Source organism: Trachypithecus francoisi, unplaced genomic scaffold (genome assembly GCF_009764315.1).
Source record: "Trachypithecus francoisi isolate TF-2019V2 unplaced genomic scaffold, Tfra_2.0 Contig01474, whole genome shotgun sequence".
Lineage (NCBI taxonomy): Eukaryota > Metazoa > Chordata > Mammalia > Primates > Cercopithecidae > Trachypithecus > Trachypithecus francoisi.
The window spans coordinates 20,837,000-20,863,566 of record NW_022681435.1 but is presented as its reverse complement, the minus strand read 5'-3'; the positions used below and the strand labels follow the sequence as shown (position 1 = coordinate 20,863,566).

The 26,567-nt window shown below is 39.4% G+C and overlaps 1 protein-coding gene across 2 annotated transcripts in view; it reads right to left on the bottom strand.

The window, feature by feature from the left end:
- ZNF407 (zinc finger protein 407) overlaps nt 1-26,567 on the bottom strand; it is a 467,858-nt gene that overhangs the window by 423,483 nt on the left and 17,808 nt on the right. For both annotated transcript variants that reach the window (XM_033175949.1, XM_033175957.1), the window contains exons 2-3: nt 6,183-10,925; nt 729-843 (exon numbers count right to left, since the gene is read on the bottom strand). In XM_033175949.1, coding sequence (XP_033031840.1) covers nt 729-843; nt 6,183-10,872 — 4,805 coding nt within the window. In that variant the 5' untranslated portion in view covers nt 10,873-10,925. The remainder of the gene's footprint in view (nt 1-728; nt 844-6,182; nt 10,926-26,567) is intronic.

Genomic DNA, 26,567 nt, shown 5'->3' with positions numbered 1-26,567 from the left:
ATTAAAATCCACCTCTGAATGTCCTATGTTATACCATATATGATGTAGCATTTTAAAACCTTTTAAACATTTCTGCTAAATTAATTAGTTTTGCATTAAGGCACCTTAGCACTGTCTATTAAATGCAACACATTTGAAAGACAAACATTGTACATGATTCTTCAGAGAAAGAACCATTAACTAAAAAAGGAAATAAGTTTTGAAATAAAGTTACACAAAAATGAATAACAACCGTTTTTCTTCAGCATCATCCCTGTAATAATCAGTAACCAGTCATCTGAAATTAAGTCTTTTGTTGTTCTCCTTATAGAATAAGTCCAATGGATCCAAAGAGCTACTAATGTGATAAAAATTAAAGCAGTACAGCAAAAGAAAAAAAAAAATACCTATACATTCCTAAAGCTATATTATGTATTTTTTTTATGTCTTTAAATGGAATTTATAGTTCTCTCTGGCAATGTGAATGAACATCCTATAATTTAGTCAATTTACAGATTACAGGTTCAAATTGACCTTGTAGCCCATAAAATTGCTCATCTTCAGTACAGGATTAGAAGTGGGAGAAGAATGTCATAACTGTATTTAAGGAATTTACCATAACAATGGAAAGGAGGGTACGCATGCATAATTTTAGCCACTCTCACTCCTATCGGTTTTGAATTCCGAAACAATGGCTATCCTGCACATGCTTCTGGTTCACGCAGCAGAGATGTCTTCAGTTTACTCACCCACAGACATGACACTTGTATTCCCTCATCCCAAGGTGCCTTTTCACATGGTTTCTGGCATCTCCAAGCTGAGCTGTTGCAAAATGGCATATCTTGCACTTGAATGGTTTTGATCCTGAGTAAATTTAACATAAAATATGATTTGATTTTGAGTAATACATCACTAATAGCTTAGAAAAGAGGACTAAATCTTAAATCATACCTTTAACCTAATTAAGAATTTCTGTACCCAAAATGGAATACTTGCATTCATTTATAAGTTGAATAGACCTGATTCCATAATTATTTTACTCTGAAGACTTTGTTTCAGTGAGTCTTCCTAACTTCCACTAGCAATCCTAAGATTCAAACTCAAAAGTGAGACTGCTAAGCAGTACTAAGTAGATGAGATGAGCTACATAATTTTAAATATTTTTCTTACAATTCACAAAAATACATCTTAAAGTCACTCAGCACTTCAAAGGGAACATTTCTAAAACATAAATGCACACAGGGCAGCTGATAGTTTAAAAGCATATTTATCATCAAATACATTTCTCTGTGGTCACCTCCTTGTTTCCTCATATTTCTCTGGCTTTGAGTTTACTCACATTAAAACAATGGCATATTTCAGGGTTTTTTCCTGACATTTATCCCAAATTATTACCTATATTTTTAATAACACAGTTTATAAATATACAGTAGATAAATTTTTATGCTTTTATGGTCATTTTTATAGTCAAAAATCGATGATTAAACAAACTGGAAGAACTTTTGGTTATTAATTTCAAGGTTATTTTGAAACTAATTTGTTTCAAGGTTATTTTGGTTATTAATTTCAAGGACAAATATTTGAACACAAAACGCCTACAAACTTTGTTAAATCATTTAATAAATATTAAACTATACTCAAAAATGAGAAAATAAGATTATTTCAAAGTCTACACATTTAGTGTCAGTAATAGATAAGACTGAAAGGAAAACATATTAACAGACGATCATTATCCACATTAATGAGAAACAACACTCTTTTAAGATATAAAGTATATACACCATTTCCAAACTTTCTAACCACTACATCTTCAAATAAATCAAAATAGTAAAAACCAATTTAAAATCAGTACAGTATGTTTCCAGACTTTTCGTATCATATTTAGTACTTATCTGGTGAAATACTCCCTCTACTATAATTAGATAGAACATGAAATATGTGAACTTTAATAAATATACAAAAAGAGCTGAAATTAAAAAAATTGCAACAAATCATATTTGATCAATGAACCCTTTGTGCAGTGTCCTTGGGAAAAAAAAAAAAAAAATCCTCCAAGAATACTTTGTTGAAATTGAAGTACTCAGTAAAAAATTTTAGAGTCTTAAATTTCAATTTAATTCCCAAAAGCTGACAAAAAAAGTGAAGCATTTAATTTTCATCTTCCAACAGAAATAAAAAAGTCAACAGTACTAAGCATCGGCAGACAAGGTTGAATATTTCACAGTTCAATGACAATGAAGCCAGATCTCTTAATATTTCCATTTCTGCTGTTAGAAGTAGATGTAAAATATATTTAGCACCTGAATGATTATATCTAGGCAGGTTTATATGTTTAAATGTCAAAAGCAGGTTGAGACTGCAGCTTACAGTACTCACATTCTATCAGTCACATTAGAAACTACAGTTTATTTAAATGATTCTGAGACAACTAAACCTATCACTGCTTTCAACCTTTCACTAAGACATAGAATTCCTTTGTAAAGTGTGTGAAGAACCAATTTACCAATACTTTGAATTTAAATGCTCTAAAGATAATAGGGTCATTAGGACATTATTAAGTAACAATAATATTAGGACTCAAAACAAAGAAGACCAACCTCTCCCAATATTTGTATTACAATTTTGGTGAATGGATGTAAAAGGCCTCATGGGTTGGAGTTTTCGTTCTGCTCTCACAGCACTGCCATGTGACTAGCTCCTCCTCCTGTGGCACAGATGCCACAGAGAAACGGACATGGAGTCTCTGGTGTGTTCAATTTACTGTACATGGCTCCTTTGTGGAAAACTCTAGTTTCTGCAGGTCTCAGTGATCACAGCACAGCATGCTGACAATACATAAATGAGTTACTGTGTTGACAGCTTCACCCAGAATCGTGGAGGCCTTGACTATTCTTCACATCTTATACTCAGAGTAGACTGTGTTAACATCTCCTTTCTGTGCCATAAAAATTCAAATGCTAGCAGAGGTAACACTTCTCCGCATTAAAAAAAAAAGGGGGGGGGGGCCTTTTTTCCTAATTAATAACATTTCCGTTTTTAAGTTTGCTATGCACATTCCAAAATGAATGCAGGCATAGCATTTATAAGACAAAATTGTAAAACTGCAGATCTCTAAATATTTCTCTCACGTACATTTTGATTATTAAAAACAGTATTATTTGCAATAGTTCCATTCCTTGGAACAGCACTATTCTCAGTAGGTTTTTTGGTTTTCATTTAGCCCATAGGGTTTTTTCAAAGGGAAAAACTAAAGAGGCTCTCTATCTTTCCGGTACCTTGTTACTTTACTGAAAGAATTTCAAAGACATTAAAATCCAGGTCTTCGCTCAGGCCTACAGGGGCTCCTCAACCATCAGTGGTTACTAATTGCTATGCATACATAGATGTGCCATTAGCATTAAAGAGAAAATACCAAATGAAAGCCTTTAGATCTTAAAGGAATGAAGGAAGTTGTATATTACCGATCATTTAACGACTATAGCCATCATTCTATAAGCCTCCGTAACACATTCAAACGCTTCATTCATTCATTTACCTGCTCATTCATTTATTCACTCATCAAGATATACCAAGAGCCAACTAATGTGGGACACAGATGAAGCAGTGAACAATGTTAAGTATTTGAGGTCACTGTGCTTAAAGTCTACAAATTAACTCTCCTACTGAGCTGTCTGTCCTTTGTCACATATTGAGCTACAAACACTACCAGCCCTAACTTCAGAATTTCTTAGTGAAGTCACACACTCCCTATCTCTCTGGAACATTTTGAGATGGCATTAGTGACCAGAGCACTCTAAACATAAAATGAATGGCTTCAGACAATCTGGTAGCTTAACAGTAGCCCATGTTACATGAAATAAAAGCTTTAACAGACCAATGCAGGAGAAACAAAAATGAAGTTTTTTAGTCCTGCTAATGTAATGTGAAAGGGAAGACTGCCCTTTCTGGTCATGTTGATTGCTTCACAGAAGCAAGCACACAGGGGGACTCTAGGATGCTTTTTCCTACAATGCTTGATAACCAAAACTCATTTATTTCTCATAGTGCTGCTTTTATCCTGCTAAGGATAGGAAGAAAAGGTTATATAAAACATATAGTAAATCACAAAATATGAAAACAGGGATTGGAAGAGTAAGCTCTTTTCCAGTTAACCATTAATAACAGTCTCTGCATTACTATTTTATGGACATAAGCAAAGTATGTGAAAAGCAATTCATTTTAAGATGCTCCAAGAAAAAAAACCCTGAATTAAAACCTGGAGACCAACTTCCCCAAAAAATGACTTGCAAAATTGAAATGGTAGACTTGTATTGTGTCCTCAGGAACAGGGCTCTTGGTAGTGTTTCAAAGCACAATAAAAATGTACTTTCTGATAAGACCAACACAAGATGTTTAAAAAAAAAAAAAAAAAAACTATGCTAACTTTTACTAAATGTTACAATCAATGATGTAACTTATATAAGTAGGGTTACTTTGTCACATATTGATAGTTACCTCACTTTCACATCCACATTAACTTGATTTTAAATGCAATTAATACATATAGTCAAGGAAGACTAATGGACTACATTCTGCACTTAACCTGGTGGACATTTTCAAATGGCACAAGTGACCAGTGCAAACCTATTTTGCATTGTAAACGACTAAATAAATCTTAATGGATTAAGAATGATCAGCTATCAACACACAAGGGAAATTAAGTGCTGAAATGCCTACATTGATTATTTTAAATTATTAGCCTTACTCTGTTCTTGAATTTGTATGCTTTTAGTGAGCTTTAACACATTTACAAGACTTATTGACTATAATTACAAGAGAATTCAAGTAATGGACACATCAATTATAAGCAACATGTCTTGACCAGACAGTTGCATAAAGAATTCTAAAAAGAGCTCCATTAGCATCTTCCTCTTAGTTTTATTCAGTTTTATCTGCCTTAAGAGGGCATATTAAGAAAGTACATATTTTCTGCGCATGTGAACAAGTCTTATTCCTAAAACTGTATCATATCAGAAAGAAAGTTGCAACAAGGCACTGAGAGAGATACTAACAGTGCAAACAAATAAGCATTTGGACTTATTCCCCAAAAACGGCTGCAGTGCATGGGAATATCTGGGATCAAAAGTACAATGTTTGTATTTATTTAGATTAATCTTACGCAGGTTGCCCCATTACTTCCTTCAATGAAAAACTTTTATCTATCTTTAATCACCCTAAACTGGTAATAATGCTTCATAGGCTTTTGTCTTATTCCTTGTAACCATGCACTAAGTTTCAAAAACTGTATGAATTTAAAGTATAGCTTTAATAATAAGCCATTATTTAAAAGTACAGTAAAATAAACCTTACAGTTTTAATGAAAATATGTTCATTGAAATGTGAATTTATTATTCAAATCCACTCATAAATTCAACCATGAAGACAGAACTTGTCTAAGCAGAGCACAATGATTTAGAAAAGCTGTCTATTTAAAATAAAGAATGTATGGCAGGTTTATAGAAACAGTGCAGTGAATTTTTACATAAATTTAGAACAGTAGCTTATGCATTTTCCACCAAAAAAAATGTTTTTTAAAAAACTTTCCACCTAAAATTAAACATTAAAATGGAACACTAACTGTGACAGAGCACAGAGACTAAATCAGGTGCTCCCTCCAGGAACAGCAGATCCCCAGCACATGTTAACTTTGGAAAGTGGTGGCTAATTTTGACCCACAAAGGTAGAATCTTGTTACCTGGAAGTTATACTTTTGGGTATAAAGTATCTATTGATGAATATTTTTACATCCATAATATTGTAAGAAAATTTGATATCTCCATTCCTTAAAAGTCACTTAACATGTCTTCTGAAATTATAAGGTGCCACTTAATACAGATTTTGGAAAACCAAATAATTAGGACTCAGAAACAACTGAAAAGCTGCAACAGACAGCAGTTTTTAAAAGGCATCAGAGGGACTAGGCTTTTTGACAAAATTAAAAGAAACTTGTCAGCTAACCTGCCTTTCAAATCACTAGGGCTTAATTACCCTTAAAAATGTTAAGTGTCAACAATGACTTATTACAGACAAGCAGAGCAGCACACAGCAGCGAAACGTGAACCGGGTGGAAAGTCAATGAGCAGCCACAGGTAGGGCTGCATTATCTGGATGGGAACAAATGGCCCAGCGTCCTCACTGACTCGGCTTGCTGCAGAGCTACATACCTGTATGAGTGCGAATGTGTGCCAGGAAGGCCATTGAGTTGCTGCTTCGACACATCTTCCCACAATACTTGCAGACGTTTCCCTGGTTTTCCTCCCTCTCGCGGTTGATTTGCTCAGTGTCTTCCACTATATACTTATTCACCTCCCGTAGCAATTCCTCATGCTGTCCTTTAATATGTAGAAATAAATTCTGTTCAGAATCAAAGGGCTCTGTGCACTTGACACATTTAAAGGTGGCCCCTCCCTCCGGAAGCTCTTCCACACTGGCCTGCTCATTTCTCATGTGGCCGGCACTAGCCAGATGCTGGTGAAGGTTGCTTTCGGTATAGAATGACTTTCCACAGAGTAAACAATGGAAGTGCTTCTCTTTAGTAGGATGCTTCATGGCTATGTGAACGTTCAGTCCACTCAGTCCATCTGCTAAGAAGCCACAATCGTCACAGCGAATTCGTGTAGACTCACCAAGGGAACTGCCTTCAGATTTCTTCTTTTTCACACCTTGAGCACAGTCTTTCAAGGGCAGTTCACTAATTCTCACTCCGGTTGCTATCAAGCCCTCTTCAGACTGGTCTATCAACTCACCATCTTCAGGGTTCTTTATTCTTATTATGGAGGAGTCAAACCGGCCAAAACTGTACATGGCCTGCCCTTTATCATCAATACTAATGATAGTTTCATAGACGTCATTACTTTCAACTGTGCTATCAGAAGCTGGGCCATCCTCCTCCAAAATAATTTCTGTTTCATCTTGTGAATTCATCAGAATTTCCTTATTCTCCAGAGTGGGATCTTCTTGGACACCTTTCAAGTCTTCCAAACCATGACCACGTGCAACTTTGTTCTGACCCCCGCTCTCCAGATTTCCCTGTTCTCTGGTTATTCTTGTCACAACAAGCGCAGGGCTTTCAGCCGAGCGCTCCCCATCGAGCAGTGCAGGGCACAGGTGTCTGTGGGGGACAACAACTCCGCCATCTCCTGCGCTTCCTCCTTCACCCTCACAATGGACAGGCAGCTCACCTGCATCATTTGATACCTCATGGTTTTTCTTTGCTATCTCACAATTTAAAGCAGAGCTTCCTGAATTTTCATTTTGAAATCTGCTTGGGGAGCCATAGTTTGAAGAAATAGTAAGGGACATCATCTCCTCAGGTTTCCTAACTGTATCCTTGACAGGAGCCTGTTGGAAAGTCTCACAAAAGGAATGGTCTTCATTGAAATTAGATTCTTCTTCAGTCTCAACTTCTACAGAGTCAGCAGCGCAGAGCACTTTAGACATATCTAAATTAGTATTCTCATTTAAAATAGAGCAATCTGCAGCATTTCTAGATTTAAGAGTATCAGATGGTTGATCTGAAATTATCTGAAATTTCTCAGAATTTTGTTGATGCTCTTCCTCAGGCATAATGATGTTTTTGGACATGTCTGCAGAACCTGCTTCTACATTAGCAGAGTTGAGATAAGACTGCCTTTTCATTTTGTGTTTCTCTGTTGCTGCATGCCTGGTCATCTCGCGACGAGTCACCGCGTAGTAATCGCATGCCATACAATAAAACTCAAACTCTTTTGTATGTTTCCGTTTTACATGCAGCTCTAGAGAAGCAGAGGAGTGAGCACTAAACTCACAGTGCACACACTTATTCTCACCTGTGCCTGTAACATCTCTCTGGGAGTACACATCCCCCTGCTGGGCGAAGTCCTCTGGCTCTAAAGATATTTGCTCCTTTTTATCAAGAAGATGGCTGTTAACTTCTCCATCTAGAGAATGAAATACACTTTCAACTTCGGCTTCAACTGAGTTTCCATGATCCGGCTTTTGTAAAACAGAGGTGGGTGACTCAGCAGGTTTGTTAACATGTTCATCTGACATGGTCACTGCTGAGCCAGCATTCTTCTTACCGGCTTCAAGGCTACCCCCTTCAGGGCCAACAATGATATCTGAACTGTGTTTTCCACTTGCTTCTATTTCTACCCGTCCTTTATGTTTCTTGGTGGCACAATGACGTTCCATATCTCCCTTAGTTACAGTGTAATACTTACACACTTTGCATAAATAACTATACTGGTGACTGTGTTTTCGTCTAATGTGAACAGTCAAGTTTGTAATACTAGAGGCCAAAAGACCACAGTGTGAACACGTCCGTGAGATGTTACCTTTAGGTCTCCCTCTCTTTGGAGTAGTGGTTGAAGCTAATTCATCATCTTTGGTGCTACCACCAGACTGTGACAGTTCCTTAGGCGCCAGCATGCCCTTCTCAAGATAAGAATGCTCTTGTAATTGCACACCTACATGGCCTTCAATCCTTCCATTTCCAGAAACATTAAACTCTTCCTTTTTATCATTTGCACCTATACATACCCTTTCAATACATTCTTCAAAGCTTAAGCCAATATTATTTTTCTTAGCATTTTCAAGATGCTTGCTTCTTTTAATGTGTTTCTCCATTCCTTCTTTGCTCAATGAATAAAGATTACAAGCTTTACAAAGAAAATGATAGTCTTGACCATGCCGAAGCTTTATATGTCTCGTGAGAACAGTAGAAGATCTTGTCTTATAAAAACACTTCTTACACTGAAACTGAGGCTTACTGGAATGCTTCACTTCATTACCATGGCTTACCCTGGACTTCACAGGTTCTTCCTGAGATACTTTTCCTGAGTCATCCACAGACTCTTTTGAGTTTTCTGATTCTAAAGTACTTAAAGGTAAAGTCTGTAAAACCAAATCACTGTTAGATGATTGCAAAGTCTTTGGTTGAACGAATGAACTAAGATGCTTCTCGGTGGCTTTGTGTTCTTCCATGTCCTTTTCAGACAAAAAGAACAAGTTACAAGGGGTGCAAAGAAAATGCATATTGTGCTTTTCCTTCATGTGGTCTCTAAGATTCATTTCATCCAAGGATATAAATGAACAACACTGACAACTCAGGACAGAAGCAGTTTGCTGATGCTGGTTACTGCGCAAATGTTCATCTAAGTCCCTTCTTGACATACTAGAAAAGTCACAAGTATGGCAGTAAAATTTCATCTCTCTGGCATGGCACCTTTTCACGTGGATTTCCAAATCTGTCCTATTTGTAGCTACTTGCCCACAGTCCGCACAAGCACACAACGTCTGACAGTCAGAAGCTGGCTTCACTGTCAGGGAGTCCAGCCCGGAGTCCAGAGGACGGGCGCTCCCCCGGCCCTGCTCCACCTCCTGGGTTTCTGAGGTAGTCACACACAGTCTCTGTACGCTGCTGCTCGCTTCCAGGTGTTTCAGCACTGACTCTGCATCGTGTGTTTTCATCTGTGTTCTCAAGTGTTTCATATACATCCTCTGAGTTTCACTTGTGCCTCTTTTAATTCCCAAAAGATTAAACCTTTTCTTTGCCTGGCCCTTCAAGGTGAAAGTGCTGCTTCGTCGACGAAAGCTATTACCCAACACGAGAATATTTCGCTCGGGTCTTGGCCTCGAGGTTACACTGACATCGTGTGCTGCTGCCTGCAGGGTATTTTTGGTAGATTCCAATTTCTCTAAGAGACCCTCTGAGGTTATTAAGGTGTCTAGCTTTTTACTCTGGTTTTCAGGATTCTGAGCTACACCAAGGGAAGTAACATGTTCTTCAACAATCTCTACTTCCTGTGACGAAGTATTTCTGGAAGGCATCACTTCAACAAGAAGCTCACTGCTACTACCACTTTGTTTAGAAATACTTCCTCTGAAATCTTTAACTTGGCTTCCCACATTTTGTAATCCTTTTGAATCACTATTCTTTGCCATTGGTTTAGAAGTTCTTGGTTTTGAGTGAACATTTTTTGTTGCCACTGTACATGATTTTTTAGGAAAAGGTTGTTTTGTTAAGATCTGTACAAATCCTCCACGAGCAGCCAGATTCTGACGACGGAGATGTGTTTTGCCAAGATAATGTGCATTCAACAGGTTTTCTTCTGCACACTGAAAACCACAAAGATCACAAGAAAAGACCTTCTGTGGCCCATGTGCTTGTTTGATATGCATATGTAGCGCTGAGCTGCTCTCTGCTTTGTGGCTGCAGTGACAACAGGTATGTTCCTTAGACTGCTGCACGTGAGACTCAGCATGTTTTTCCAAGTCAGAGCAAGAAGAAAACAAATGCCCACAGATGCTGCACTTGAGAACTGGATCTACATTCCCCATGGTACAACTAACACTAATTTCTTTCAGGGGGAAAGGTGATTCTCTTTCCAGATCAAGGGAAATCATTTCCTGAGCAGATGTTTTTTCAGTGTCTGTTTTCAGAGAAACAACATCAATAGTGCTAAAATTGTGAGAAGGGGAAAGGGCATTTGGGTGACACGTGCCTCCAACTGTGCCGTCGCTCAGAAAGGTCTCCTTTCCTGTTTCGTCTAATGCAATACCCTCTTCTGTGACTGAGCTCTCAGAAGTTTCTAATCGACAAACACCTTGCTTTCCAGATTTAAGGGGCTCTGCCTCATCTAATCTCCTACGTTTGGAAGCATGTTTATTTATGTCTTCTCCTATAACAACACTATCAAAGTTCGATGATTCTGAAAAACCTCTTTTGCCCATAGAATTCTCAGGGAAACTTGCTGTCACATCAGACACAGGCCCACCATCTTCATTATGGGATGAAAGCTTTGTCAAGTCTTGTGCTTCTTTGTTTATCTTTCCATCCTCGTCGTTTTCAGGTTTATTCTCACTATCCATCATTAATAAAGTGCTGACGATGCTTCTATCCAAGGAGGCTCGCTGGCACTCATAACCTGTGAAGTAAACAAACATGGTATTAAGTGCTGAATATAAAGACACACGTGTTAGTCCAAAACTAGATGAAAAAGTATCATGAAGTTAGCCCCAGTGAAACGCCCTTTATACTGAGATGCATTTGCTTACATCTCTAAAGTCTTTTACTAAAAAGTATGAAGTAGGATTTTAGGAACACCACGTCACCCTATTGTTGACTCCGGAAGAAATACTATGATATCTTTGGTAGAAAAAGTGATTTCTCAACAAGCTTGCAGAAAAACTCCCATATTTCAATTCTCTGTACCAGTATATTCCAATTTACTATCCTTTAAAAAAAAAAAAAAGAGAGAGAGAGAGAGAAGTTCTCCTTTCAAAATACATCTCAATGAGCTCCTACTCTGTAAAATATATTAAAACGAAACTGCTGTGACGGAAGTCTAGAAGTAAGGCCTTCCCCTCCTTAACCCCTAATAGAAGCCCAAGTCTTATATAAAAGAAACATAATTTTAAAACAACTGTTTTGGCCGGGCTCCATGGCTCATGCCTGTAATCCCAGCACTTTGGGAGGCCAAGGCAGGCGGATCACAAGGTCAGGAGACGGAGACCATCCTGGCTAACACGGTGAAACCCCGTCGCTACTAAAAATACAAAAAAATTTAGCCGGGCATGGTGGTGGGCACCTGTAGTCCCAGCTACTCGGGAGGCTGAGGCAGGAGAATGGCGTGAACTCGGGAAGTGGAGCTTGCGGTGAGCCGAGATCACGCCACTGCACTCCAGCTTGGACAACAGAGCGAGGCTCTGTCTCAAAAAAAAAAAAAAAACCAACCAGTTTCATCCTTGTCTCCTAAAGCAAAGAGCTTTACCATGATTTTTCTAAATATATTCCAATGAACAACACGTATAATCTCATTACATACCACCATTCATGCTCAAGCTCTTTTACCAATGAAAAGCCACTTCTAGTCCAGCTGTCAATCATTAATTTCCTCATCTAACAGTCATTTTATATTGTCTGAAGGTTAATGGCAAAGGGAAATGTCAGTGGTAGAGTAGAATTAATGGAGTAAATTTTGAGGAAAAAAAGAATTTTATTGAATAAAATGCCTTGAAATCAATAATATTGATTTTATTTTTCATTATGCTATTTAATTCAATTAAAACATATCATTTTCCATTTACTTTACACCATGATTGGAATTTTCAGCCAAATGCCACTTGATTCCATGTTAATAAAAAGGCATCAACATATTATAGTCTCGAGGCTAATGATAACTATTTTAAACTATTTTAGCTATTTTTTCCATAACATTGACAAATCAAATGAAGCCTATTGCTTTGACTCAGCTAAAATTAGGTAACAAAAATATACTTATAATGTAGGACACTGAAAGCATGAACAAGAGAAAAAAACAAGTAAACTGAACTTCATCAAAATTAAAAACTTCAAAAGACACTATGCTTCAAAGGCCACTATCAAGAAAGTGAAAACAGAGCCCACAGAATGGGAACACATTTTTGCAAATCAGATATCTGATAAGGGACTTGCATCTAGAATATATTTTAAAAACTGTTGTTACTCAATACTCAAATGTAAGATAAATCAATTTAAAATGAGTAAAGAATACAAAATACATTTCTTCATTGAAAATATACATAATACGCATATGAAAATATACTCTACATCAGTAGTCACTAAAGAAATGCAAATCAAACCCACAAGGAGATACCACTTCAAACCCACTAAGATAGCTATACTCAAAAAATCAGATAACAAGTGTTGGCAAGAATGTGGAAAAACTGGAACCCTCATAACACTACTAATGGGAATGTAAAATGGTGCAGCCACTTTGGAAAACAGTCTACCAGTTCTTTAAACAATTAAACATGGTGCTAGCATATAGTACAGTAATTCTACTCTGAGGTATACACACCCAAGAGAAACGAAAACACATATCCACCCAAAAACTTGTATACAAATGCTGATTGCAGTATTTATGCATAATAGCCAAAAGGTAGAAACAACCCAAATGGTTATCAACAGATGAATGAATCAAGAAAATATGGTATCCGCACAATGAAATATTATTCAGTCATAAAAAAGAATGAAGTATTGGCCAGGCACAGTAGGTTTTGCCTATACTCCCAATGCTTTTGGAGGCCAAGGAGGGAGGATGGCTTGGGTCCAGTAGTTCGACACCAGCCTGGGCAACATAGCAAGACCCCAACTCTACAAAAATAAAAAATAATAAAATCAGTGCCAAGTGCCTGTGGTCCTAGCTCTGGAGCAGAAGCAGGAGGATTTCTTCAGCCCAGGAATTCAAGGCTGCATTGAGCTATGATCACACCACTGCACTCCAGCCTGGATGACACAGACAGAGACCTTGTCTCTAAAAATACGATAAGTAAAAATAAAATTAAAAATGAAGTACTAACATGCCACAATGCGGATGGCCCTTAGAAACATCATGCCAAGTGAAGATCATGTACTATATGATTCCTTTTTACATGAAATGTCTAGAATAGAGAAATCTATACATACAGAAAAATAGCCCTTGATTTCTCAGGGCTGCAGGTAGGCAGGCAGAATGGAGGATAAGAGCTAAAGGGAAAGAGGTTTCTTTTTGAGGTGATAACAATGTTTTAAAATGTACTTTGGTGAAAGTGGCACACATCCATGAATAGATTATAATACTAAAATCCACTGAACTGCAAATATCTCAATAAAGTTGTTTAAAATATATAAATTGTCATATATTACCTATAACATAAAAATATTTGAAAAAGAGTAAAAAGATAAATATACCTGGTTTTATCGCACTTATAAGATATTCAACATTAGTTCAGATACATTCTTTCAGAACAGGTTCCAAAAAGTATAAATTCTATGAGTAGGTGTTTTAAGTGAATAAAACATCCCTGGTCAAATAAGTTTAGAAAACGCTAGTTTGTTAGCCAGCTGTGGTGGTGTGAACCTGTAGTCCCAGCTACTGAGTCTGAGGTAGGAAAATCACTTGAGCCTCAGAGTTTGGGCTGCAGTGAGCTACGACTGAATCACTGCACTCCAGCCTGGGCAACAGAGTGAGACCCCGTCTCCAAAAAAAAAAAAAAAAAAGAGAGAGAGAAAGAAGGACAGACGGAAGGAGGGAAGGAAGGAAGGAAGGAAGGGAGGGAGGGAGGAGGGAGGGAGGGAAGAAGGGGAGGGGAGGGGAGGGATGGGAGGAAGGAAGGAAAGAAGGAAGGCAGACAAGCTGAACAAACATTTCTTTACCACAGGATTTCTCGGTACACAAGAACTTCCCAACCTTATTTGATTACAGAATCCTTTGTTTATAAAGAATCAAGAGACCGGTGTTGCAAAGGATCCTTAGGAAATGCTCTTTTGGCTGGGCACAGTGGCTCACGGCTATAATGCCAGCACTCTGGAAGGCCAAGGTGGGCAGATCACTTGAGCCTGGGAGTTGGAGACCAGCCTGGCAACAGGGCAAAACCCTATCTCTAACCAAAAACAAAGGAAAAAAAAAATCAGAATTACTCTTTTCCATAAAGCATTGGTTTGCTATTCAACATCTGCAACTGAAGAGTAAAGGGAGGAAAGAAAGTACAAAAGAATCATGCACCCCATTTCAAAACCTTCAGTTAGTGCCTACGGTATGCCAAGTATTCTTGCTTGTTGATGCTGGATATACAGCAAACACCACCAAAATCTAAGTCCTGTGAGAGCTTACACTATAAGAGATGAGACGTCAAGACAATACATTGCTTAAAACAGATACATTGTCCAATCCAGGGCAGCTGCTTCTGGTCAAGATCAAGTCCCAGGAACTGGATTTACTCTCATGTTTGAAACTACTAAAAAAAAGGTAAATAAAACCTACGAAGCAACAGTGCAAGACAGTCAACATCAGACACCAAAGGACAGTGACTCCTGAGACGAACACACTAGGTGAGCCCGGCTTACTGCCTGAGAAAGTACACAGGCCATAGCACAAGGAGGGGCATTATAAGTTGAGGATAAAACAAAGGAGAGAAGAAAAGTGGAGAGAAAAAGAGGCCCAGAGATCTGCAGAGGTGACCTCCCAGGAATCCCTATCAAGATACAGAGCCCTGCCCTCCTTCCAGCAAGATGCCTCATGCACCTTCACAGTTGGTCCCTGGTAACACCAACCCTCCACCGTGGCAACCACTGTTCAGAATTCTTCCATAATCACTTAGTTTTGCCTGGTCTAGTAAAATGGAACCATGCAATACGCTCTGTGGGGGAAGGGGGCTCTGGCCTCTTCGGCTCAGCCTGAGGCTTTTGCTGCATGTGTTAGAAGTGTGTTCCACTGCACTGCTGGGTTATAGGATACTCAACAGATACACCACAATTCTGCTGATATACATTAGGGCTGTTTCCTTTTGTTGCTATTCCAAGAAAGCTGCTATGACTGTTCTCAGTTCAACAAATATGTACTGAGCACCTACCAAATGAAAGGAACGGCAGTGCTACCAATGCACTCATGCACTGAGATAATAGTCTGTGGGAGTCACATGACATACACACCAGTGACTTCAATACAAGGCCATACATGATCATGTGTATAATACAAACTAAGATCTACAGCAGTATACTTGAGCAAGAATATTCATGTGTTTTTACAAACGTATTTTTTCTTTTGTGTAAATATCCAAGAGTGATACTGCTGGGTTATAGGGTAGATGGACGTCCAACTTCATGAGAAACTGCCTGACTGATTTTCAAAGTGCCTGTACTGTTTTGCATTGCTAGCAGCTATGTATAAGAATTCTGTTTGACCCACACCCTCACCAACATTTGGTATCAGTCTTTTAAATTTTAGTCACTCCAGTGTGTATGGCTTTAATCTCCATTTCCCTGATGCCTAGTGATGGCACTGAATACTTTTTGATGTGCTTTGTTAGTCTTTTGGCTGTTTCTTAATTTGGTTGTTTTATTACTGAACTGCTTATGTATTCTGGATATAAATCCTTTGTTAGATATATGTTTAACAAACATTTTCTCCCTTTTCATTTGATTAATGGTGTCTTTGATAAACAGAAGTTTTAAATTCTGATGAAATCAATACTTTTTCTGTTATGGTTATTTATGTGTCTAGTTTATTTTCCGTCTCTCCGTGCTACACTGTAAAGGCATGATTTATTTTATCCAGTCATCTATCCCAAGAGCCTAGAACAGTTCCAAGCACTTGCAAGGTACTAGAATGAATGAATGCCTCATTGTGATATAAGAAATGTCTAATATCTAAGTATTTACAGGTGAAATAAAAAATGCCTGCACAAACTTTAAAATAGTCCAGGAGAGGGAAGTGGTGAAGTTATGTGATAACAATCAAAGCTGAGTGACAAGCACATGGGGATTCATTATACTATTCTATCAACTTTTGCATATGTCTATATCTATACAGACAATGTTTAAAAAACCTGTAACAGAAGTTCTGCTAAGTATTTTAATGCTTAGCCTAAAACAGCAGGAACTCCCTTTCAATGCCCAGTCTACCACCTCTTCATCTGCAAACAATGCTGCAGCACACGGCTGTCCCTTTTACTAGGCACCAGCAGGAGTTCCACCTTCCAAATACATAAAGGGAACACACAACACTACATTACTTACGGAAGACATACACACACACACACACACACACACACACACACATTTGCTTAGAGTGAACATTCTGTTGAGGGCATCTGACTCATGTTTTTACAGACAAAAAGAATGACAACTACATGAATGCTCAGAAGCAAAATAATTAGAGCCTTAATCTTCTAAATAATGGCTCCAAGAATTCTAAAACAAAAGGAAAAAAAGTTTCCACATGTGTTATTTCACAACTGAATTTCTAAATTAATGAAATAACCGAACACAACTGAATTTCTAAATTAATGAAATAACCCAACATCTCACTATATCAAGAAATAACAACAAACATTCAACAAATAAACATTGAAAGCCTACCACATGAAAGGAACTGTAGTGATACAAATGCACTCATGCATTGAGAGAAGATTCTGTGGGGGCCACATGACATACGCACCAAGGACCTCAATACAAGGCCATACATGATCATGTACACGATGCAAACTAAGATCTACAGCAGTATACGTGAGCAAGGAATCATACTCCCAAGTAGAGTATTTAACTCAGATAGCACAAATATCAATTGAGCCTAACCTTGAGGAAACTAAAACCGTTTGTCTTTTGTTGAGGGGGCAAGTAGGAATAGTTAAATATCTCAAGGAGAAGGCAGCGATCGGGCAAAGCCCTAAAACACAAACCACGAGCATGTAAGAAAGCTCTCGGCCATCCAGAAGGCCACAGCGCTGGCTTTCTACCACAGACTTAGAAAACTGGCAGCTGGTCAACCAGGTCCAGATCACAGAAGGCTCCATATTAAGAGCTGGATTTTATTCAGTGGTGCCAGTGGACACAGTCCTGCTTTAGGAAGATTAATTTTTCAAGATGCAAGACATACTGAAGGCAGAGACAATCTAGAGGCAGAAAGAGCTCAGTGTAAGAGTTTCAGTAATACGGTCCAGAACTAGAATGACATCAGTAAGCAGGGGTGTGAAGTAGTTTAATAGGTATCTCAAAGCCATCTAGAAGGGATTCAGCAGGTGAGAAAGTTTATGCTGATGTAAAAATTGTTTTTAATTCACTGGGAACGGTTACTAGAACAAGTAGCGTATTACCAACGGAGCCGGAACGGGTCTTTGTTAAAGAAGAATTCAAAAATCATCCAATTGGGACAGTTTAAGGACTTACTGTTCTGAGGCAGATTTCATGTTATTCACTTAACAAACATGAACTGAAAGCTTATCATGAACCAGAAAGCCCCTCTGGTTCTCTCCCGAACACAGCGAAAACTGGCAGAGGACTCACTCCCAGCTCTCAGAGGAAGCCGTGATCTCCTTCCCTCTCAAAGTACCAGTGCTTGTAACCCAGTGGAGAAGTAGAATGAGCCTCAGATTTTTTCCCACAGTAAGGTTTCAAGATTGAGAAGACCTGGCAAGTATCTAGACTAAAATAATGGGATGTGTTATTAAACCCAGTCTTCTTAAAGCATTACATTTCCTACTCAAATCACCATTTTCCACTTACACACTTCTTCACTGTGCTACCAAGTTTCCCCAAGTATCCATCTTACCCAAACACTCAAGCAGTTGTCCCTTGACTGCAAACATAAGTTCCTTGCAGCTTTATTACCTTCATTTTTACCTATAAATTATTAATTCACCCAGAAACTGTGACAAAACAAAGTCATGCTCAAACTGAAATCGTTCTCTGCCTGTGATTTAAAAGAAAAATAAATGTTTCAAGAAAGAAATTAAAATACTTTTTGAGAACAAGAATGAAACAAATCAAGCGCAGCCTTCTGATGACACCTGCTGGCCGCTTCCCACAGGACGTTTCTTTCTGCGTATTAAGGAAGGCGTTTCGGGAAGAACTTGAGAAACAATTATTTCAGTCAAATGAAACCATTTCATACTCTAGGATGGCATGCATGACATTTTCCCTTTTCATCCTTTTGTTCCACTTTTCACTTATTTCAATCTCTCATTTCTCTCTATGCCTTTCTCCCTCCTAAGGAGTATGCATGAAGCGAGCCACAGCTCTCGCTGTGTAACCCTCATGTGCACACACCCAAACACAGACGCACACGCGCACTCATACTCGCACTCACACGTGCAGTTTCCCACACGCACTCACTCTCAGGCACACTCACACTTGCACTCAAACACGCAGTCTCACACTCATGCACACACATGCACTCACATGCACACACACACCTGCCCTCACACACACACGCACTCATACACACACGCACTCACATATTCACAGACATACAGACACACACAGACTCACATTCACACATATACACACACACATGCTCACACATATACTCACACATTCACAGTGACACACACACAGACACAGACACATTCACACTGACACGCACTCCGATACACACGCACTCATACATCCATACAGATACACACACATCTGCACTCACATGCACTCATTCACATGCACACACACACGCACTCACACACCAACACACAGACTCACATTCACACTGACACATGCACTCAGATACACACACATTGACACAGATATACACACACACGCATTCAGATACTGACATTCACACATTCAGACACCAAAACACTCAGACACGCACTCGTAGGCTGACACACATGCATTCGCACACCCACACACTCACACATTCAGATACACACGCTCTCACATGTACTCACACAATTCAGACACATTCATAAATACACACACACAATAACACAGACTCTCACACACAAACATGCATTCACAGACACTCACAGACACACACCACTATGATGATGCCATAAAGAACCCATCCTCTCCCATTCCACCCCATCTCACCCTTCGCCCTTCCTAGATTCACCCAAATCCATCATGCAGGCAGTGTGACTTGTCACCAGGCCCACAGTAACTTCACTGACGGGTACGTGTGACAGGGCAGGTATGCATACACATGCATGTATGAAAACACCTAGTGGTCTTGTTCTTTCTCTTTGGGGAGTCCAAAAAAAAGGACGAACCCCAGAAGTGACGACGCCCTCCAGCAGAATTGGATTCCCTGCTCCTCACAGGGCAGAGCCGGACAGGCAGGGCTGCCCACAAGCCCCCCGCGAGCTGCAAGGGCAACAGCTGGGCAAGGTAAGAATCAATGGAAACTAGTGAGCCACTTGCAGCTCTTTCTTCATCTATCACTTCAGCTGACTTCCTATTGAAAATGTGTCTTGCCCTTATAGTATTACCTCATTTAATAAAGAGCCATCAAGTCCATGCTTAAAGTCAGCTTAGCAATAGTTGTAGTTACGAAACCCCACGTGCACAATCTGAGAGTAACTAAAGGACGCTGTACTCCACCCTCTCCACACCAGCCCCCTACCAGTAGAAGCATCCATTTATAACAGAGACCACAAAAATCAAGTATCTGATCCTACAAAGGAAAAAAGAAACACTCTTCCACGAAAAGGTTTACAACTGCAAGTTGTACAAACTCATCCACGAGAAAAGAGTATACAACACCCTAAAAAACCATTCACCAGGTAACACCGGAGGCAATTTTACCACACGTAGATGTGTAATAGGGTCCGGCTTCCTCACAGGAGGATTAGCACATAAATACTGGGGTCCAGGAAACCCACCTCCTCACAGTCCTGAGACCAGGCTACAGTGCATTCCTAACATACACATTTGTAAAGCTGTTTATTTCCCTACCCAGCAAAATGCCTTCGGTGGTTTAAAATGAGTTCTTTTGACATTCCCTTTAAAGGGTGGAGCCCAATTCCCTTCCTCTTGAGCGTGGAGCTGTAAGGGACCGAAAATAATGGAAGTGAGGATGCTGCATGCTGGAGACGAAGTTGTAAGAGGCCCTGTGCTTCCTGCATGCCCGCCCCTAGGGTCACTCTGTCCAGCGCAAACCAGTACCATGTCGCAAGGACATTTAAGCAGCTGTGGGGAGGCCCACGGGGGGAGGAAATGAGGCCTCCGACTCAGAGCCAGTGAGGAGCTGGGGGCTCCTGCCCACATCCAGAGGGGAGGGAGCCGTCCAGTCGCAGATCCTCCAGCCTGAGGGAAGCCTTCAGAGGACAGCAGCTCCCACAACATCCTCCCTGCAGCCACAGGACAGACCCGGAACCAGAACACCCAGGCAAGCCCACTCTCAAATTCCTTACCCAAGACACTGAGAGATGATAAATGCTTATTGCTTTAAGCAACTATGCTTTGGCCAAATTTGTTATGTAGCAATAGGTTACTCCCAAGGAATTACCTATTGCTTGAGGGGATGAATACCCCATTTAACATGATGTAGTTATTACTCATTGCTTGCCTGTACCAAAACATCTCATGCTCCCCATAAATATACACACCTGCTATGTACCCACAAAATTAAACATTAAAAAGTAATAATAAAGAGATATAGTAGAGTGAGTTTTAATTTTAGATTTGTATGGAAATGGAGAAATATCTTAACATTTCCTGAAAAATCGGCTCATTTTGGATGGAAGCATGTGTCCAACGGGCCCCTAGAATCTACGTAGCAAGGGGCCTGCCTTGGAGGTAACTAATCATGTGTTCCTTCCCAGCTTGGCTCAGACATTTCAACAGCCTGCAATTCTCACAGCCACAGCCCCAGACCTACACAGTACAGATATGCAGAGTCACAGATCATCGGAGCCGAATGAGTCCCAATCCTCTGGCCACTTATGCTACACAAGGCTAGGACCTTCACCTGGCAGGAGGCCTTCAAGCTTAGGGGCCTCTGCTCATTGGACGTGGACCTCAGCAAGTCCCACCTCCAAAGTTTCCTGCATGCCACATGTAGTTGACCCTACAAAGAACTTTCTCCAGCCAGAGTCAAAGGGTACCTGGAAGGCAAACAAGGCTAGAACTACGTGCTCCCATGCCCAAGTGGTCAGAGTATAGTAAAATTCTCACTCAATTCGGAATAGAGTATCGTTTCTATTCCAGAGGACGCACATGTTATACTTCAAACATCCAATTCAATGTTGCCTGCAAGTTATGAAAATATTTCCTTAATGCTCAAAATGAGAGCTAAAACAATCACTAAACATCCATCCTGACAGCGATCAAGCCATAGTGACCAAAACAGAATAGGGAGACCAGCATTCCTTTCATTATCAAAGATTTCCACCCAGCCAGCACCCTTCATGCAGATGTACTAAGAGCTTTATAAAACAACAAAACAAATTTGGCCTGCAAAATTAGCACAGTCATCTCACCTGGCAATTTCTTTTTTCAAAACCTTCCTATACTCCAAGTACTATTTTCCAAATATATTAAATTGATCCAGTAATAAAATTAATTGTATGACAACCTTATATCAACCATCTCTGACAATATATCTTTTGTAGTCAGAGATGTTTACACAAAAATACTACAATGTAATATATCTCCCTTCAAAAAGTATTTTTAAAACCAATGCTTTGTTGGCATTTCCACCTAATTGTTTTTTTTTTTTTTTTTTAATTATTGGGACAGAAAAAAAGGGGACAAGGGAAAGGAATGGCAATTCTATAAGTAGAAAGTGAAAAAATTCAATGCCATTAAAGGCAGACACCTAGGATCGTTTGTATCTCATGCCATTTGAAAAAGGTTGTTTTATTATCAATGTAACTAATCACGATGAAACCATCTCGTACAACTAAAGACATTATAATGAATTTTCTTTACAGCTACAGAGAAATGGGATTTGCTGTTTCACATCAAATAGAACAGGCTGTATAAATTCTTCTTCCTATTTATTGTAAAATATAATTTCATCTATAAAATCAGTCATGAAATATTAAAACTGAAACAACAGAATTTATATCCTTTACTTAATTTAGTTTAAACGGTCTATTCACTAAAAAAGGTGGGGGGAGGTGACATGTGATAGAGCCCCTCCTTTCTCATTAAGTGTTTCCATTAGACCCTTTATTTTCAAGAATTTATAAAGCGATCATAAAAAAGGCATTCCAAGATAAAAGTATATGTTCCTTAAATTTTCCTTTCATCTTTTTCAAAAGGCAAGAGGATAAAGCATATAACACATGAATGTCAGGGAAAGCAAAGAGGATTAGGAGTATAAAATTAAAGAAACATATAATAAATTTACAGTGAAAATGTTGAACACTTTTGAAAAAGAACACTAAGCTTCAGTAAGCAGGCCACAGCTTTCATTCCAATTGTACCAACAATAAGCTGGAGGACACAGGGCAACTCACAAAACTTGGCTGAGCCTCGGTTTCCTTCTTCGTACAGTGAGAAAGAGGGACTAAGATTCCTCAATTCAATGCGAAAATATCTTTCCAATATTAAGGAGTTGTTGAACACTCAAAAAGTAGAAAAAAGTACCTTAATAATGAATTTGGGTTTTGTTCCAGGAAATACAGGGAAAAATAGTATTTCCAAAATGTAAATCTGGGGAAAATAAACCACTGTTCTTGCTTATATTCACCAGGTCCATGAGAAGAGATGAAACACAATGGCTAATCAAAGAACTGCAGGGGATGAAAGACAAAAACTACTCAATTTGGACAAAATCCGAAAAACACTGTAATTCTAAATGTCAATAAGCTAACATATGATATAAAACTATCAAGCCTCAAGACATATGGAACATAAATTATTAGGTATCAAGGATCTGAGTTTTAAGTATATTTAGAAAAGAGAAAAACTTTAGTACTATATTTTTTAATGGATATAGTTCTATCCAAGTCCATTTGTATAATAAGGTTAATAGTTTTTTTCCTCTGCGTGGTGAAATTGTAGGTAATCTTTTCCTCCTCTTCTTGGCACTTTTCTATACTTTCCAAAATATATTACTTTGCGGGGAAGAGGTGACTGACTGAATGGGAAGCTTTAAAAATGTCTCTGCACATTATTGAAGCAATGGAGAATGACGACTACCTCATTTTTTGTTTTTTAAAAAAAGCCAGCCCTTAGATGGAAATACATTTATGATCGAGGTCCTCAGACTAAACTCAGCATCAGAACTCCACAAATGAATGTCACAAGGTGATTTGTTTTAAGAGTCAGAGACGCCTGGGATCCAATTTTGGTCAAACACTCATCTACATCAAGAAAGTTACCTATGGTTCGCTGGACCTCACATTCAATACTGAAGAATGGGCAACTGGGAAGTTGCAGAAAGGATGGCCAGTTAACAAGGAGCACACCTGGCACGGAGAGCTTGGTCTTTAGTACTATTCCCCACTAAAAGCCTACTGGGAGTCTCAAGAAATGGCTGATTCCAGGGCTGGGGCAAGGTTGGCACAAGGTAAGCTTGGAGCATCTCACCGCAGAAAGTAGGGAAATGCTTTAAAGAAAAAAAAAAAAAAAAGGTTGCACAAAGACACAGGAGCCAGCTTCTTGAAGGGGCTTCCCACTGGCCAAATCTGGGACAACTGGAGCACCCAAATAATGAGGTCCCATTAAACCATTACAAGTAGGAATGAGTAAGGCCACTTCAATGATTGAATGATAGACAAGCAGATGGAGAGATGGATGGAGAGAGGAGTGGTGAGAGAGAAGCAAAGGGATGACTGTTTATAGAAGGCTGAGGGGCAACTGGCAAATATGGAGGGAGTGCTGGACATATACAGAAAAGCATATTGGCAAAGACTGCATCAAGCAAGAATCATCAAGGGATGCTAAATCTAAGGGGGACGTTTAGATTTGGAGCCAAATGTCTGCACGGTGTTACAGCATCTCCCCATAACCTCCTTATTAGTTACAAGGGAAAAACAATCTTAACCGTCCAGTGGATACACTGGCAATACCTTGCCTGCATGATCAAAATCAACATCCTCAATGAAGAGCAGATGGACACAGTGTGTCTCCAGACATGACCCCGAGAAGGGCATGACATCACCTGTGCAATACTGCAGCCAACAAAACCTCCAGCTAATGAAGAGAAAACAACAGACAATACAAAATGAGGAATGTATTGTTTAAAGAAGGAAGAAAAAAGGTGGAGAGGACTGCACTCTTCAAAAATGTCATGAAAGGCTTTATAAAAGTATATAAAGAAAGACTTCATACAAAAGTATTCCTGATTAAAGAAGGCTAACGATACATGAATTTCAGTGCCTGTTCTCAGACTGGACCCTGTGCTGGCAGGAGGAAAATGCTACTGAGGACATTTTAGGCCAACTGACAAAAAGCACCAATGCAAATTTATAAAACTGAAAAGAGCACCACAGTCACATAAGAGAAAAATCCCTATTCTGAGATGATATAGACTGAGTGTTTATGGGTAAAAGGTCGCAATGCATTTAAATGACTCTCAATGGTTCAGGAAAAAAAGTAAAGCGTGTCTATGTGTGTGGATATGGATGCATGTGGTGCGTGGACAAGGATGTACGTGGTGCGTGGACAAGGATGCACGTGGTGCGTGGACACGGATGGACGTGGTGCGTGGACACGGATGCACGTGGTGCGTGGATACGGATGCACGTGGTGCGTGGATACGGATGTACGTGGTGCGTGGATACGGATGTATGTGGTGAGTGGATATGGATGTACGTGGTGCGTGGATATGGATTTATGTGGTGGGCGACAGAGTGTGGACATGAGTGAGCAAGAGTGAGAGGAAACAACAAAGCAAATGGGGAAGCATAACAACAGATGACTCAGGATGAAGGTTATACAGGTGTCCTACAAACATTTTCTAGTTTTGTTTGCAGATTTTTAAATCAATTTCAAATCACTTCCAAATAAAAAGTGAAAAAACAACAACAATCAGAATGAGGGTAGAGGGGTGGAGGGAATGGGCTAGTTTTGCACATATGACTTACAAAGACCTCTACAACATCTCTAGAAACTGTCAGAAGAGTCAAAAGAATACAAACCTCCCTAAAAACGACAAAGGTTTTCTTAGACCTGACAAAACCTTTACTACACTTAACAGTTCTTAGTCCCCACAAAGACTTCCAGGAATCCAAAAAGCTTTATCTTCAACTGAAGGCTTTACTGAAAATTATAACCTTCCTGGTACAGCTAGGTCTCTGTACTAAGAAGTTTCAAACCCCTTTGCCACTGGAATCTTTCTGTCAATTCCTGTTCACTGTGGTGCCCACACCAGTCTTAAAACAGAGTCCTGGGTGACACTAATACAAACAGAATGTCACATATGAAAGGACTGCATGGAGTTTTTTCCCATTACTGGCAAAATTGGTTAACACATGCTGAATTCAACAGTAACAATCATCCATCGACGAAAGATAACTGTTCCTCCTGTCCCATTAAAATGTGAACAATTAAAACTATAATAGGGGCTGGGTTCGGTGGCTCACGCTTGTACTCCCAGCTACTAGGGAGGCTGAGGCAGGAGAATCACTTGAACCCGGGAGGTGGAGGCTGCAGTGAGCCAAGATCACGCCATTGCACTCCAGCCTGGGCAAAAAGAATGAAACTCCGTCTTTTAAAAAAAAAAAAAAAAAAAACCGGCCTTTCCCCATTGCTGGCACCCTTTCACAGATGGCATCACAAGTCTTCAATTACTTGTTTTCACATATGCACAGTGGCCCCCTTCACATATTAGACATTGCAGTCTAATAAAATGTCTAATACAGTCCTAACTCCGTAATATTACTCTTCTACATTATGAAGAACAGGTAACAGAAATGTTATATGTGGAGAAGGAAAACTGCAGAATATGAATTTTCTTCAAATCCATAATCTGCCATTTCTTTCTAGATTTGGACACAGTGGCTGGAACCAACCCAACAAGAATTTAATGCCCTCACTTACAACTGCCATAATATGTTAACTTTAAAACAGCTCAAACGTGATAAAAGTTTTTTTTAAGATGGAGTCTCGCTCTGTCGCCAGGCTGGAGTCTCAGCTCACCGCAACCTCTGCCTCCCAGGTTCAAGCAATTCTCCCGTCTCAGCCTCCCAAGCAGCTGGGACTACAGGCGCCCACCACCACATGCAGTTAATTTTTTATTTTTAGTAGAGACGGGGTTTCACCATGTTGGCCAGGATGGTCTCAATCTCTTGACCTCGTGATCTGCCCATCTCGGCCTCCCAAAGTGCTGGGATCACAGGCGTGAGCCACCATGCCCGGCCTTTGATAAAAGTTTTTATCTCAT